A 14376-nucleotide genomic window follows, 5' to 3' on the forward strand; every position below is an offset into this window, starting at 1 on the left:
ATAGCAAGAAAGCTCATTAAAAAATTGTTAGATATGTTTTGAAGGAATACTTTATAAATAGTGACTACATACTATTATATCATTAGCTCTTTACTAACAACTTGATAATTTTACCGTTTCTTTTCTAGTTGGAGTCATGGAGCTACATTCCATGTCATTCTTTGACTGGTAGGTTCCTGAGGAAGTATATTTGCTACTTCAGGCTACCAAGGAGCCAATTAGTGAGTGCCCTGCAGCAGCTCTGCATTAAATATAATGAACTCTTTGTTATGGAGCCTGGTATGGGAATGAGGGTGTTAAGTTAATCACATATTTTGTTTACTAGGGGTATACAACGTATTTGTTTCATATAGATTTTTCATCTTCAAAAAAATTAAATGCACAAAATAATTAAAAATGAAAATCATACTGGACATAATTTAATACTTGATTCACTTCTTTCAATGAAGCATTTTACAGTGTAACATGAAAATCATAAATATACTAATAATAGAATATTCTGAAGGGAGTATAGCATAGGTAGTAAAAGTTGAGATTTAGGAGTCAGGTCTGGGTTTGAGTCTCTGTTGAATAGCTGTATGACCTTACTTAACTTTTCTAAGCCTCATTTTTTTTTCAACTGTAAATGGGGATAATAACCTTGGCAAAGAGATTAAATAACGTCACGCACCAAAAGTGCTGAGGGCAATGTTTGACACATAGTGCACCTGGAAATGATAGCCCTTGCTGTGATCTTATTACACAGCAGCTACAGAATACTTAACAATTGCTTTAAATAAGTTAGATGGAAGTTTTTCCAAGTAATAATATATTCTCAACTTTAAACATCTTCAGTAAAAGTAGAATTTAGGAGCTCATGTTTTTCAATGACTGATAAAGGACATACATTTGGCAGGAAACAATAAACTTGATAGTTTTTCTAGTGTCTTTCAAGATACATGTTCAATAATAATCTTTGATGAATTAAACCATGTTGAAATTAAGTAAACTTATTCCTTGTATTAGGTAGAAAATTTATTGCTTTACAAGGCAAAGGTATTCTAGTAAATATTGATATACAGTCTCGTGTTTAGAAATTCTTGCATAGCACTGATGACCCTGCAGCATAGCTCTCCAAACTCTGGCTTTCCATTAAAGCATGATGACTATTTCCTAAACTCACATGGCTGAACCCAGATTAAATTGTTTACGAGGGCAGTTCAGAGTGTGATAGTAAACAGGGTAAATACTGCTTATTGAAAACTCCTCAGAACATTTCTCAGTTCCCTTTGGGAAAAGGGTACCTGCCTTAGGAAATTCACACAGGCACCAGTGTATCTCTTCTAACCAAGATTTGGGAGTTGGCTCTTTTCTTTGTCATTGAACATGCCCCTGCCCTCTTTTCTCTTTGTTTTTTCACAATGAGTATAAGATTCTACTCAAGTAGTTTCTGGACACAAGGTTCTTTAATATGCCTGAAATAATCGTATTTTTAATGTTCTGTCATTCTGGTTCTAAAAAATAAATATTGTTCACTTAACAGAAAAAAAATAGATAACCAAAATTTGAATGTTAAATATTCTTGGATTGTCATCAAATTATTTTATGAGATAATATCTCTTGCACTTACAGAGATAGGTAAGATCTTATAATGTCATCTCCTTGTGTCTGCCATCTTTAAACTATCAGTATATATTAGGGTGACATTCTAAAATGAAGTTGTTTAGTTTTGAATTTGGTAATAAGGGATGGAAAATTTTGCCCTTCCTTGGTGATATATTCTTGGTCTCCTTTCTCATTGAAGAATTATATGGATACTCTGCTACAAAGGATGCATAAGGCAGAGTCCCTGTCTTTAAGATTATAAGCAGGTAGACACAAAATATGTAATTAATTATCTTAATGGGCAGTACAGTTGGTAAGTGCTAATGGAGATAAAAATTATAGGAGATTAGATGGGTAAGTTTAGGCAGTCTAGGCATTATGGAAAAAGTAGAATTAAGAGTCTCAAAGGATGGATCTGTGAAAAGAGAGAGGAAAGGGCTTTTATAAAAGGAGGTTAAAATGAGAAAAAGTAAAAATAAATGTTTTAAGTTATTCTCAAGGATCCAGCCTGCCTAAAACTGTTAAAGGTTGAGGTAGTAGTTGAGATGGGACCTTACTGCTAGGAATTTAGCAAACCAGAATCAAGAATTTGTACCTAGTTGTATATAAAATATGAGGAGTTTTTGACATATGAGTGATGTGCTGAAAATACTATTAGGAAAACCGCAAGAACAGTGACATTGCTACATGCTACATCATGTGGACCCAAATAGGAAGAGATACACATGAACTCAAAGATGCTAGTGAGACTGCATCCCTAAGTGTGATTTTAGATTCAGAACAAAAACTTTGTGTAGTGAAAAGTAATTTTAATTATATAACTTATAGAAGCAGGACAATAGGAAAATTATTATGGCATAGAAAATTTGCAGATATTAAAGTGTATTAGAGGTATACTCTTTAAAAACTCAGTAGGTACCTGTGTTTTAACTGTACTTTGAATAGTTTTCTTCTTTCATGAAGAAACAGAAAAAGCCGACTGAGAGATATATAGTACAATTTCTAATAAAATCATTATATTCATCTATTGAGGGGGCCTGGAGAGTATATTTTTATACAAAGCAATATATTCTTTTCCAGCAAAAATTCCCTAATTTTATAGCCCTGCTTAAACTCTTGATCGCCAAGAATGATTAAGAGCTCAGCTTGGGGTGTAGAGTGTTGGAAATCCCCTAGTCACCCTAGCAGCTGTTTCCACAGAGGACGCATAGGAGCCTTGTGGCTTGTGTCGCCCAGTGGAGGGGCCCTGGGAAGTCTGGCTGCCTTGGATGCCCCTCCTTGAAGGCTTTGCAGAGATGGCCGGGGCTGGGGGGGGCGGTGCTTGCTGGCCAGGGAGGGGCCTCATTGCAGGTTGTTCTTGAAGGTCTTCCTAGTGACCAGAGGGCACCATGGCTTCCCCTTCAGAACATGGCCTTGTCTCAGGCACAGACAGAGCCAGCCTGAGGTGCTCTTGGCCAGGGGTGTTGTGGGTCCTCTGGCCTTTTTCACCTGGTCCAGAGGGAGCCGGAGGTGCCTCACCCCCACCCTCATGGTAGAGCCACCTCAACCCAGGTTGTCCTCTCCCTCTCCTCACAGGCAAAGGCTGATGAAGGCTTCTGGATTGGTCTTGATCACACTAAGCCTGTGCTGAGTCTGGCCCTGCCAAGGGGGCTGGTGCCTTGCTCGCATCACTCCTTCCCAGTTTTGCTGTTTTGCTTCTAAAATAAACAGGACTTGATCACAAAAAAAGAGAAGAAAGATGACAAGTAGTAGATATGTGGCAGACAATGGGCCAGGGTCTACTCAAAGCAACAGGCTAAACAGCACAACTTCGCAGAGTGACAGTTTTCCCAAGGATTTAGGGAGAAAAGATTCTTTTTATATCAGAAAATACATGATTATATTATAGAGTAAAATGCAAAAATTCACCTAAATGTTTAAATTAAACTTGAGATGTCAAAGAAATTTTATGCTTGTTGCTGAATTTCTGCTTCTCATATATTAGGAGTACTAAAGAGAAAAAAGTTTACGAAGCTTAGTTTTAATGGAATGGCGAACTTTTGGAATCAATAGGACTTATATTTGAAAATTTGTGAATTGTTTGACTATCTTTGAAATAATTATTTCTATTCTTCACCAAGAGAAAATAGTAAGTTAAACTTGATTGAATATTATATTCTTGGTGAACCATGCCTTAATGTCATAGATGTCTTTAAATCTTCAAGTTTAGGACTTTTGCCAACAACATTCATTATTATTCATTACAGAAAAGCAGCTAGGTCTAAATTTGCTGCCCAGGATCTTTGGTGTCACTGACCACGATTTTTAATTGTCTTGCCTCTGAGATCTCATAAAAGATACCCTGTGAGAATATTAATAAGTAAATTACTGTTAATCCCCATAGACATTTATGTATTAGGTTCTGTTTTGTCATCCAGGTGTTTATTGTTACATGCCCAGTCCCAGGAGACATGTAGTATTTTAATCTGTCATATCATTAAATCTATTTGGTACAAAATTCTTTGCTTTTTTTCTAAAAAGAAAGAAAAAAATTGCTGAATTTCATCTTGCCTCTTAAGCTTTATTCGCATATGTAATAAGCATAATTGAAATGTGCTAAAGATTGTGTTTACTAGTAGAATCCCTTTTCGGGCACTTCATTTATTTAGACCTTTGGAAAGAGGATTATTAAAGAACATTTTTAAAAACTCCTTTAACATGTAACCTCTGTGGAATAAATCACTGTTTTCAGGATTTACCAGAAAAATCTCCAATTAATTTGTATTGTGGTCAAATACCCATCTTTGTAGACCTGGTTGGAATACTGGGTAAACTGGCTAATTGAATTGATTTTATTGGAAGTCCACCAGTTTGAAAACTTACCTCAATTCTTACTGACTGTTGCACATATTGGAATAATTCTTCCTATCTTAAAAGAACTGAAAAATACTCTACTAATATACTATCAGATTTAGATATAAGCAACCTTGTTATTCAGGAAAATGATTTCATTTCGTCTGCTCTTTGGGGACTTGATAGCTTGTTGGTAGAATTTGTTTTGCCCTACCATTGATTGACTCAGTCAACTATTAGCTCAATGTTTATAAATTTTTATTAAGCACTGGTTATTTATTCAGCATGCATTGTGAAGCATCGCTATGCTGGCTGTGTCACATGCTAGGACTAAAAAGATGAGCAAGATGTGATTCCTTCCTTCCAGTGGCTTGCAGTACAACGGGATGGGGAACCTGGGGGGTTAAGATGGGTACATAGAAGGCAAATTTTTATCCCTTATATTTGAATAGCACTTTGTCAAACAAAACATTTTCATAATCTTTCTTTTAACCCTCTTTTAATCCTAATTCTGTGAAATAGATGGTAGCATTTCTGTTTCTTAAATTATGAAATTTAGAGCAGTTAAGTAGATTGTACCTGGGTACTTGGTGGTGGGCATAAGTCTAGAAAGATAAATTGGGTAAAATCCAACGGGCTTTGAAAGCCAGGCTAAGAAATTTTCTCATTATTCAGGAGGAAGTTGGAAGCCAAAAGTTTTTTGACAGATGGATAATGAGGTTAGACTTAAGCTTGAGAAAGCCGCATTCAGCATGCATGGAGGCTGTTGCAGTGGTCTAGGCAGAAGGTAACTTGGTGTGATGATAGAAAGGTAGCAGTGACAATGAGCATTGAGCAAACGAGAGATCCGTGGCTGGAGGCTGAATGGGGAGAATCCGGCAGCTTATTTAGGAGGCCCGTAAACCGAAGACTAGAGTGAAGGGTGTCTCTGAGGCTTCATCTTGGGTGCCCAGCAGACTGATTTTACCAGAGGGTGGAAAACCAAACAGAACTGATCTAAGAGACAAGATGATGATTGGTTTGGGCTATGTTAAGTTTCAGGTACAGGTGGGATGTTCAAACTGAGACTCTGACTAGACATTTGTAAACAGGGTATTATAAAGGATAAAGAGATTGTGGTCGAACAGAAAAGATTCAGTAGTCATCCATCCATGTAGTGATGGTAATTGGCAGTCGGAGAATATGAAATCACCCAGGTAGAGTAGAGAAAGGACTGAAAACAACCTTAAGAAATATCCACTGTTTCCCACTTAAGGGTGAAAAGAGGAAGATAACAAGGAAAAGGAGTGATTGGAAATGTAGGAGAAAATTTAGGCTACCAGATGTCACAGAAGAGTGAGTCCCAAAAAGAAGGAACAGTCATTTGGTATCAAATGGAGCTGAGGGTTAAGGAGAGTGAGGTGATTGCCTTGGTATAACTAGTTTGCTGGTGACTTTCATCAGAGAGGCAATGAGTATTGGTGGTGGGGATGTGTTTCAGATTATAGAGGGTGAGTGAGGAAAAGTGGTAAAGTCAGCAAGGGTTACTTGGGAGGGTTTAAAGATTGGCAAAATAAAAAATGATAGAATTTCCAAAAGTTAGTGTTTTGATTGAGATTTTACAGTGAGTAACTGTATCCCACCTTGTTGATTATTATTCCTTTGGAAACATGTTCAGAGAAATTCTGTTTGTGAAAATGTGTTATAAATTGTAAGGCATTATGTAAAATTGAGGTATTATTCAAATCCAAGTCACTTTAATTATACCATTTCAAATACTGTAGGAGCAATGGATCTTTAAAAATACAATCCTAAATTGAAAATAATTTTGAACACAAAGTATTCTAGCTCTATAAATATCAAGTGCTGTTAAATGAGGGCCACGAGTGTTTTTGTGGCTAGCAGTGAATTATTATTTATAAAGTAGGAGACTATATATTTTGAGAAGAAAAAAAGTAATATTAAATAGTTATGGAGCATAAGCCAGAGATTAAAGGGAAAAGGAAGGTGTAGATAATTCATGTAAATAATTGTGATATATTGTTTTTCTTTGTGATATATTGTTTTTCTTTATTTATTCTTTCTTTCTAATAGAGAAAAAGAACAAACCTTTGTCCTTAGCCATTTTAAATTATTAAGTGAATAGTTTATGGCATTTATTGTATATTCTTGTATCAGTTAGGTGTCCTAGTAGGAAACAAATGGCATGTTCAAAATGGATCATTAAAGGAAGTTTAGTGAAGAGATGTAGTCAGAGTTAAGGACATTAAGAAGCGATAGTAAAGCACCAGCGACCAGCAGTGTCTAGAAGGTACTGCCGTGCTTAAGGGTGAGGGAACAGCTATAGCTGTGGCTGTGGCTGTGTGTAGAGACGTTGCTTCTAAAACAGTAGCCCAGCAGGAAGGGACTGAGGTGGTGGTGGGATGGGGCCAGACTGTCTAAGACTTTTCTTAATCATTTCTGGTTGGAAGAATCCTCAGGAAATTGCAGACTCTTTGAAACCAACCAACCCTGAGTTTGCAATAGAACTGAGCAGTTTCGAGCACCTTGGTGGAAGAATTCAAAGCTACGCCTAAGAGCTCGAACTCTGGAGTTTGGCTGCTTCCTTTTGCATCCTGACTCTGCCACTTAATAACTGTGTTACTTGGCTAAGCTTCTTAACATCTCTGTGCCCATTCCCTCGCCTGTAAAGGAAAATAAAAATAGCACTCCCTTCATAGGATTGTTACAGGATTAAGTGAGTTAACATGTCAGGTGCTCAGAACGGTGCCTGGTACCATGGTTAAGGTGCAGTAAATACCAGCTGTTGTTAGGACTAGTGTCATCATCATTCTGTACTTCATTACTGATGAAGTATAGACGAACTATAAATGGGGAATTTCTCTTTTCCTCTTTTCAGACTCATTAAAGGTTTTATGCTACATTATGTTTTCAGGTCTCAGTATATAGCCCCTTCCAACTGCCTTTGTCACAGAAGTGAAGCCCCAGGTCTCTAGAGCCCACTTTCTCAGTTAAACAGGATCAGTAGGATACTCTCCTTAGAAAATGATTAACGTCAGCAAGTCCTTCTAGGATAGTTTGAAGTCGTACTTATTTCCCACACACAATAAGTAACCGACTGGGGTTCGAGAAAGTTACCTGTCTCCTGCCCCCACCCTCTTCTTTCCCTTCCCCGTACTCCTCCCAGCCAGTGGCACACCTGCTGGGTTTTGCACCTAACTTGAATTCACTTATTAAATGCAAAATGGGTCAAGCTATAGGCCAGAATGAACTTTGCTTTATAATTTCAGCAGTAATGGAGTTTGGAAGGAGATATTCTGGAAGGTGTAATAATATTTTAATAATACTTGCTTTTAAATGCCTTCCAAAGAGCTTTAAGTGTTGTTATATGTGACTTCTTACTGAAAGATTTAAAATCCTACAGCGAGGAATTTACACAGTTTGCATTGTCTTTTAGCCAGTTTTAATAGATCTTTGTTCTTTTGTGAGTTATTTTGTCTATACAAGTACTGTACACGTTTCCACTCTGGATAGTTTCTTTTCCTTCTTAGGTATTATTGTTCCAAACCAATGTATGTATGTTTAAAAAAGAGAAACACAGGGAAAAAGAATAACACTTTGATCACTGCCAAATGCCTTAGTGATTACTTCTATGATCAGTTTTATTACTTACAAAGATTAGTTTGTTTTTCTGGCCTATATGTGGAAGACTAATCCGTAGCACAAATTGAAGAACAATTTCAATTTCTCACCAATTTACTCATTATTTATTTTAACTTCAAGGTAAATTAATAAGTGACGTTATAGAAGAGATACTAATGATTCCTTGAAATATAATATTTGAAAACTGTTAATTTCAAATTTAAGAATTAGAGTGTACTTGGAAAAATTCTTTGAAATTTGAAAATATCACAGAAAAATATTCAAGCTTTGCCTAAAAACTTCACAGCGTTAAGGTGTAAAACATTTTGTCCATTTAAAATATATTTTTAAACACTAATGTGAAATACTCTTATCAGTTTAAAAGTTACTTTAAAATCCTCTGTCACCTCCAAACTCCTTCAGTTCTGATTTTTAAAATTAAATTTTTTAAATTCTGGAGTTCCATTTTATGTAGACTTCTTTTTTCAGTGTAAGCATATCTTAAGTGTATTTTATACCTAATTAAAAACACCATTTTCCTTAACCTGTCAACAGCTCAGTTGAGCAGCCAGGCTGTATTATTCGATATCTTGTCTGACATGAGGACAGCAGTCCAAAGAGAAAGATATCGCAGACTGGTGCCACACTTTGATAAATAGAGACATTTTATTTTTCACCAGGCTAATTCAATCCAGTTCAGTTAATTCTTTTTTCCCTGTAAGGACAGATCAAAAAAGGCAGCCATGAATGGCTGAGTTCGTAGTGAGTTTGACACTTAGTGTGTGAATATAAAGCAGACCACATGGGAGGGGTTCTGCCTTTAGATTTCAGACAGTCCCCAATACAAGAGCCCTCTCACTCTGATCTGCACCATGGGGAGCTGGAGAGAGTGGCTCAGACTGCTCAGTTACACTCAGGTAGAGTGGGAAGTAGCTGGAGTTCACTACCCTGCACACCCTTCCCCTTACAGTTGCAGCCATTTAAACTGAGTCATTCGTAAGAATTGCCAGATATTTTTTGGGTGGTCAGGAGTTTCATTTTAGTTTTGTAGGGTAAAGTGATTGGATACTACATATTGTTTTGTGATTTTGATAAAATCTTTATCCTAAATGCCTGTTCCTTAAAAGCCCTTATTACAATAAATATAATAACAGCTTTTCTGTTTCTTAGTGCAATGATTTCTTCCTGAGACATACTGAAATTTATACAGTCACAATATTGTTCATTCTCAAGGATGTAATGGGATGGATTATGCTACCAAACATGAAATGTTTAAATAATATTTATGAGAGAAGATTAACATTGTCAAATGTGCCTCCTGCTGCATAGATTGGGCCTAAGGTTCTCTTCTTTTGCATCAGAACCCTTCAAGGACTCTTTCCACCCAGCTGCCTGGTATACCAGTCTCTTCCCTGTCCTGCTGTCTAGCAGCCCCAGGCCATGCCATATGTCTGCAGAGCCCTCCTTGTCTAGCCTGCCAAGGCTATCCTTCATGTAATTTTAAATCCTGCGTTTTCCATGAATTAGGCATTCCTTGACTAATTGCTGTGATAGAACATTTCTTTTCTCTCTGTGGTCTGAAAATTTCATTATCGAGTGCTCTCCCCCTACCTGCCGCAACTATAGCTCTGTCGTGTGCCTTCTCCAAATGAGGTGATGTTTACTCTCTGATTAATCTACGTGGCCTATATGTTCTGGCTTCCACAGTACAGCTGGTGCTCACTAAACAGATCACATACAGAGAATGGGGCTATAGCCACACGGCACAGTTAGAAGGACAGATTCTGGAGCCAGACTGTACTACCAGTTACCAACTAAATGACCACATCGGAGTTACCTGATCTCTCTGTGACTTGCTCCCTTATTTTTAAAATGCAAATGTAGACGATACGAAGATATGGGACCATATGACTCCCTTAAGGATCATGAAGATTAAATGAGTAAATTTTGGTAAAGTGCTTAGGACAGTGTCTGGCACAGATTAAGTGCTGTGTAAATGTTTATGAAATAAAATGATTTATTAAGCATGTTCTATATGCTAATCCCGGTGCTAAGCATCTTGCATGTTGTTAACTCATTGAATCTTCACAGTAGTCTCATGGTAGATGCTGTTGCCATCCCATTTTACAGATGAGGGAACTGAGACACAATCAAAGTTAAGTAACTTGTTCAGGGTCACACAGCAAATCTTGGTTCTCAGGACAGAACCAAGATTTGAATTCACACCAGCTGGCTCCAGGGCCCTCAACTACTTCTCTGCTCTAAGCATCTTGATATACTGTCAGACCTGAGTGTAAATCATTTTGTTTTTGAGACTAAAATAGTCACATGGAAAGAGATGTAGCAGAATGTGTTGCTTGGCCTGTTAGAAAACATGCCGTGAGATAATGGGGCAAAAGAGATAAATCCTACTGGACCGGGTGTCGGCTACCTTGGATTGAAAATCAGAGGATGCAAACCACATGTTAGCAGCTGCTACCATGGCACTTCGGGCTGAGATGGACCATATGAGAATGGCCTTTTGGATTTTGTTTTTGTCATTTTCTCTTGAGCCACTCTTTTCTTGGACTCTTGAGGCTTTGCTGCTGTGGTGATTCTAGTCCAGGACCGTGCAGAACACCATAAAGATGGTGAGATACAGGGAGTGAGAAAATGTGCTGGCCACATAGGCCTGTAAATGGTGCATGTCGGTATGTAAAACATGTTTGTCTTCTCTGCTATGTCAACCAGCTCTACCAAAATACTAAATACACCCACAGGAGTTCAAGCTTAAAAAGGTCAGCAACCAGTTCGGAATGCTAGTAATTTCAAATTTGAGTCATAACTAAAGAAACCTTGGCTACATGTAAAATTCTCTTGAGGAAATGTTCTTGTACATGTGTGTATGCCTCGTAGATTTTACAGCTTAGGATGTGTACATGTCATTATAGATATTTTACAAACATCATACCCAGCGTCCAGACTTTTTGTCACACACTCAAAAGTTTTAAAAGTGAATTTCTTAAATCTTCAAAGGATCCCAGTTACTTTGCTGATCATGTAGAAATAACAAAAAAATATATATTTTACAGTTGTTTTGTGTGTGAAATAAAAAAGTTCCTGGGACAGCAATGCTTTGCAAAAGGTTCTAAAGGCTAGTAGTCTTAAGTGCTGGGTAAAAATTAAACTTGAATAGTGCCGATGAAATATTTACTCATCAGATGGCTTTGAAGTTTAGCTTCTTTTTGGTTGCTGTCCCCTTTCTAATGAACATGTTTCAAAGAAGAAAATGGTTATAGCATTCAGCTGTGATGTTTTCATCTTCCCTGCATGGAAGAAATCTGTTTTGTTTTGGTCCATTTTGGTATTTAAATTTTGAAGACTAGCTACTTAGAAATCACATTAATGACAGAAATGATTCCTACAACTCTGAATTCATTCTCCTTGATAGGGTAATATTTGAAAGTTAATTTTTCTAATGCCTGTAGCATTTTAAACAAAGATTGCTTTAATTCCTTTATTCTACAATCTCTCTAATCTAAATTTACTTAATTCTCACTAGTGTTATGTCCTAAGGTGACTGTGTGTATATAAAATGAGCAATATGTTATAAAAATTAATTTTATAAAATGTCTTGCTAAAATCGCTATGTTTAAAGATGTTTAGGAACTACATATTTAGCTCTTCAGTTTTGATAACTGAAAGATTTCCTTCAAAGTTTAAATTGTAGATGATTCGTGAATGCCGAGTAAATATTGTTTTTTTTTATTTTTCCTACAGCTTGGATTAAATTTCATTCATCTCAGTAATTTAGGACTTTTGATATTTTTATTGCAATCTTGGTTAAAAAGGTTTTATTTTTGTGTTTCCTCCCACATAGACTATGACACACTTCTAACATTTATGTTTGTGTTTTATTACTTAGTTTTCATATGAATCCGACATGCAATGAAGACCTCAGGAAAATCCCGGTAAGTTACTCAGGGGGTTAGAGAATTACCAGAGAACAAGCCAGTGTGTAAAAACGCCTTCATCTTTTTGAATGTCTCAGTCACCTAAGTATTGTCAGTTAGCATGGTAATTTTGAGAGAAAGAAAGTGAAATTCAGACTTTGTCTTTAATATACAATAGGGTGTGACTTCTAGGTATGATCTGCAAGTAAACATTAGAGTTATAATTGAAGCCAATTTAGATTATCCGTGTTTTGTTTACAGACTGTTTTGAAATTAATATGAAAGCTGTATGTGTCAAGTTCACCATAACGGTTATGAAATAAGAGCATGTGGAAAGACTTTTGTTGTTGTTGGGACAAGGATTGAAGAAAGAATAAAGCTGCTTGTTAATATTCAACAATAGGAAAAGTGTCTTGGCAAGAGTTCTAGATAACCAGGAAAGTATTTGAAAGAACAAATACTTTAGGACACTTATCTTCTTCGGCAGAACAAAACCAAATACATTAACAGGGTTGGTAGCAACCTGCTAAATCAACTCCTGCATTTTGCAAGGATTATTCAGATAATCTTAACTTCATTGTATTGTTATTTGAAGTCCAGTGTTGAATCTCTATTCAGATTTCCACAGAATCTGTAATCAATTTTAAATATATTAAACATAGAGAATAAGTTACTTTACAAAAATATAGGCAAATGTTAGAAAACTAAATTCTCACTGAATAACAGAAATAGAGCCTTTATTCCAAAAGACTGGCGGTTGTTGTTTCAACCATCTGTCCTTAGTGTGTGATCCAGATGTATCATAAGAAATTTTTTAAGTGATCACAAATCACGATTTTCTAGGATGTGATATGCCTAGAAGAAGGCAACGTGGGTTTAGGGTTTATTTTATAAACCATTCTAAATGCAGTTGTTTGTCTTTAAAATTATAAAAAATGTTAGAGAAGCACAGGACTCTGTACCGTGTTTTTGCTGTTTTATGTAAATGATTTGTAAGTTTTGATGTTTCATAAATTCTCAAGTCTTTATAATAATGGCAAGTCTGGCAAGAAATGTCAGAAAATATGAAGTCAGCCTTTGATCAGATAGTAAAATGAATTCTGTTAGGCAGTTACTTAATCTCAAACAAAATGCAACATCAAAAAATCGATTTAATATGTAGCTATTGTTTATTAAGTAACCTTAATTACAATTTCCATGTGCTTGTAAATGTACTTTTCCAAATCTTGTAATTTATTGCTGTAAAAGCATCCTTAGAATTCTTTAAAGAAATAAAATGTGAAAATTGTTTTAGTTAAAGGATTTAAAGGTGATAAAAGAATCCTTGATGTGTGATTATTTTTCTCTGGAATACTAACTATTCTAAATGACAGTTAAAGGATTACTAGGTGTTGTTAATTTACTGCAAGATATAATTAAGAGGAGAAAGCTCATCCTTATACTGATCATTGTGGAAGAAAAGTATTTGAACAATTTTTATGTTGAAGATTATAAGATGTTTGAAGTAATTTACATTAAGTTCTCCAATAATAGCCATCCACCAAGTTATTTTTTCCCCTTCTAGACATAGTATTTTGTAATTAAGTTTGTATATCTTATATGCTAGTGCCAACACCTGTCTGTGAAAGCACAGTGTTTAAACAGGAGCAGTAGCCAGTTGAAAGGGCAGTGTGAGCTCTTTAAGGCCTAATTAAGAACTGAAAGGGAGATGAAGGGAGGAGGACAAAAGATGTGAAAGTAGCTGAGATGATATTCCCAGAGCAAAGTTCCTCATTAGAACAATAATGAGATGATCAGAGAATGCCAAGCCTTCATCTCTCTCTCTCTCTCCCCTCTAGTTGCCTTGGATGTCAGTTAGTACCCCACCAATATTTGGTTACCAGGACAACCTTTCTTTAAATTTCCAGTTATTTTGAGTCCTGAACATTTGCTTTTGTTTAAATTTAAATATTGTAAAAAAAAATGTACATTTCCTAGTTTAAAAGGCTAGACTATGTGTAAAGTAAAAATGGATCACTAGTAATTCTCAAAGTCCTGTGCACAACTGTATTGTTTAAAATTCTGGATTAGAAAAACTTCATGTAATAATTCTATTATTCTCTCACCCAGTCTACATTTTCTTCTATCTGCATATGGACATTTTTAAACAGAGTTAGGGTAGGAATGAGAAAAGATTGGCTGTGAAAGGGGAAGAAAGAAAAAAAATTTACATTAAATTTCAAAATAAGAAGACATCTTAAAAACATATGTGCTGTCTATAAGGAGTGCTGTAAGAAAAAATATTGAGTACTTAGGAGTCTCATTGTAGGTTGTATTTGGTCCCGGTCAGTTTGGAGACTTCTAAATTTTAGGGTTTTTTCCAAGAATAGTAACAAAAGTATCTTTTAAAAAATAATTTTTATATTTG

The 14376-nt window shown here is 36.0% G+C and overlaps 1 protein-coding gene across 1 annotated transcript in view; it reads left to right on the plus strand.

The window, feature by feature from the left end:
- The window catches only part of RAB11FIP2 (RAB11 family interacting protein 2 (class I)), a 37890-nt gene that overhangs the window by 19580 nt on the left and 3934 nt on the right, over positions 1-14376 (plus strand). Inside the window, exon 4 of the mRNA XM_012642395.1 lies at positions 11942-11987. Coding sequence (XP_012497849.1) covers positions 11942-11987 — 46 coding nt within the window. The remainder of the gene's footprint in view (positions 1-11941; positions 11988-14376) is intronic.

Source organism: Propithecus coquereli, unplaced genomic scaffold (genome assembly GCF_000956105.1).
Source record: "Propithecus coquereli isolate 6110/MARCELLA unplaced genomic scaffold, Pcoq_1.0 Scaffold179, whole genome shotgun sequence".
NCBI lineage: Eukaryota > Metazoa > Chordata > Mammalia > Primates > Indriidae > Propithecus > Propithecus coquereli.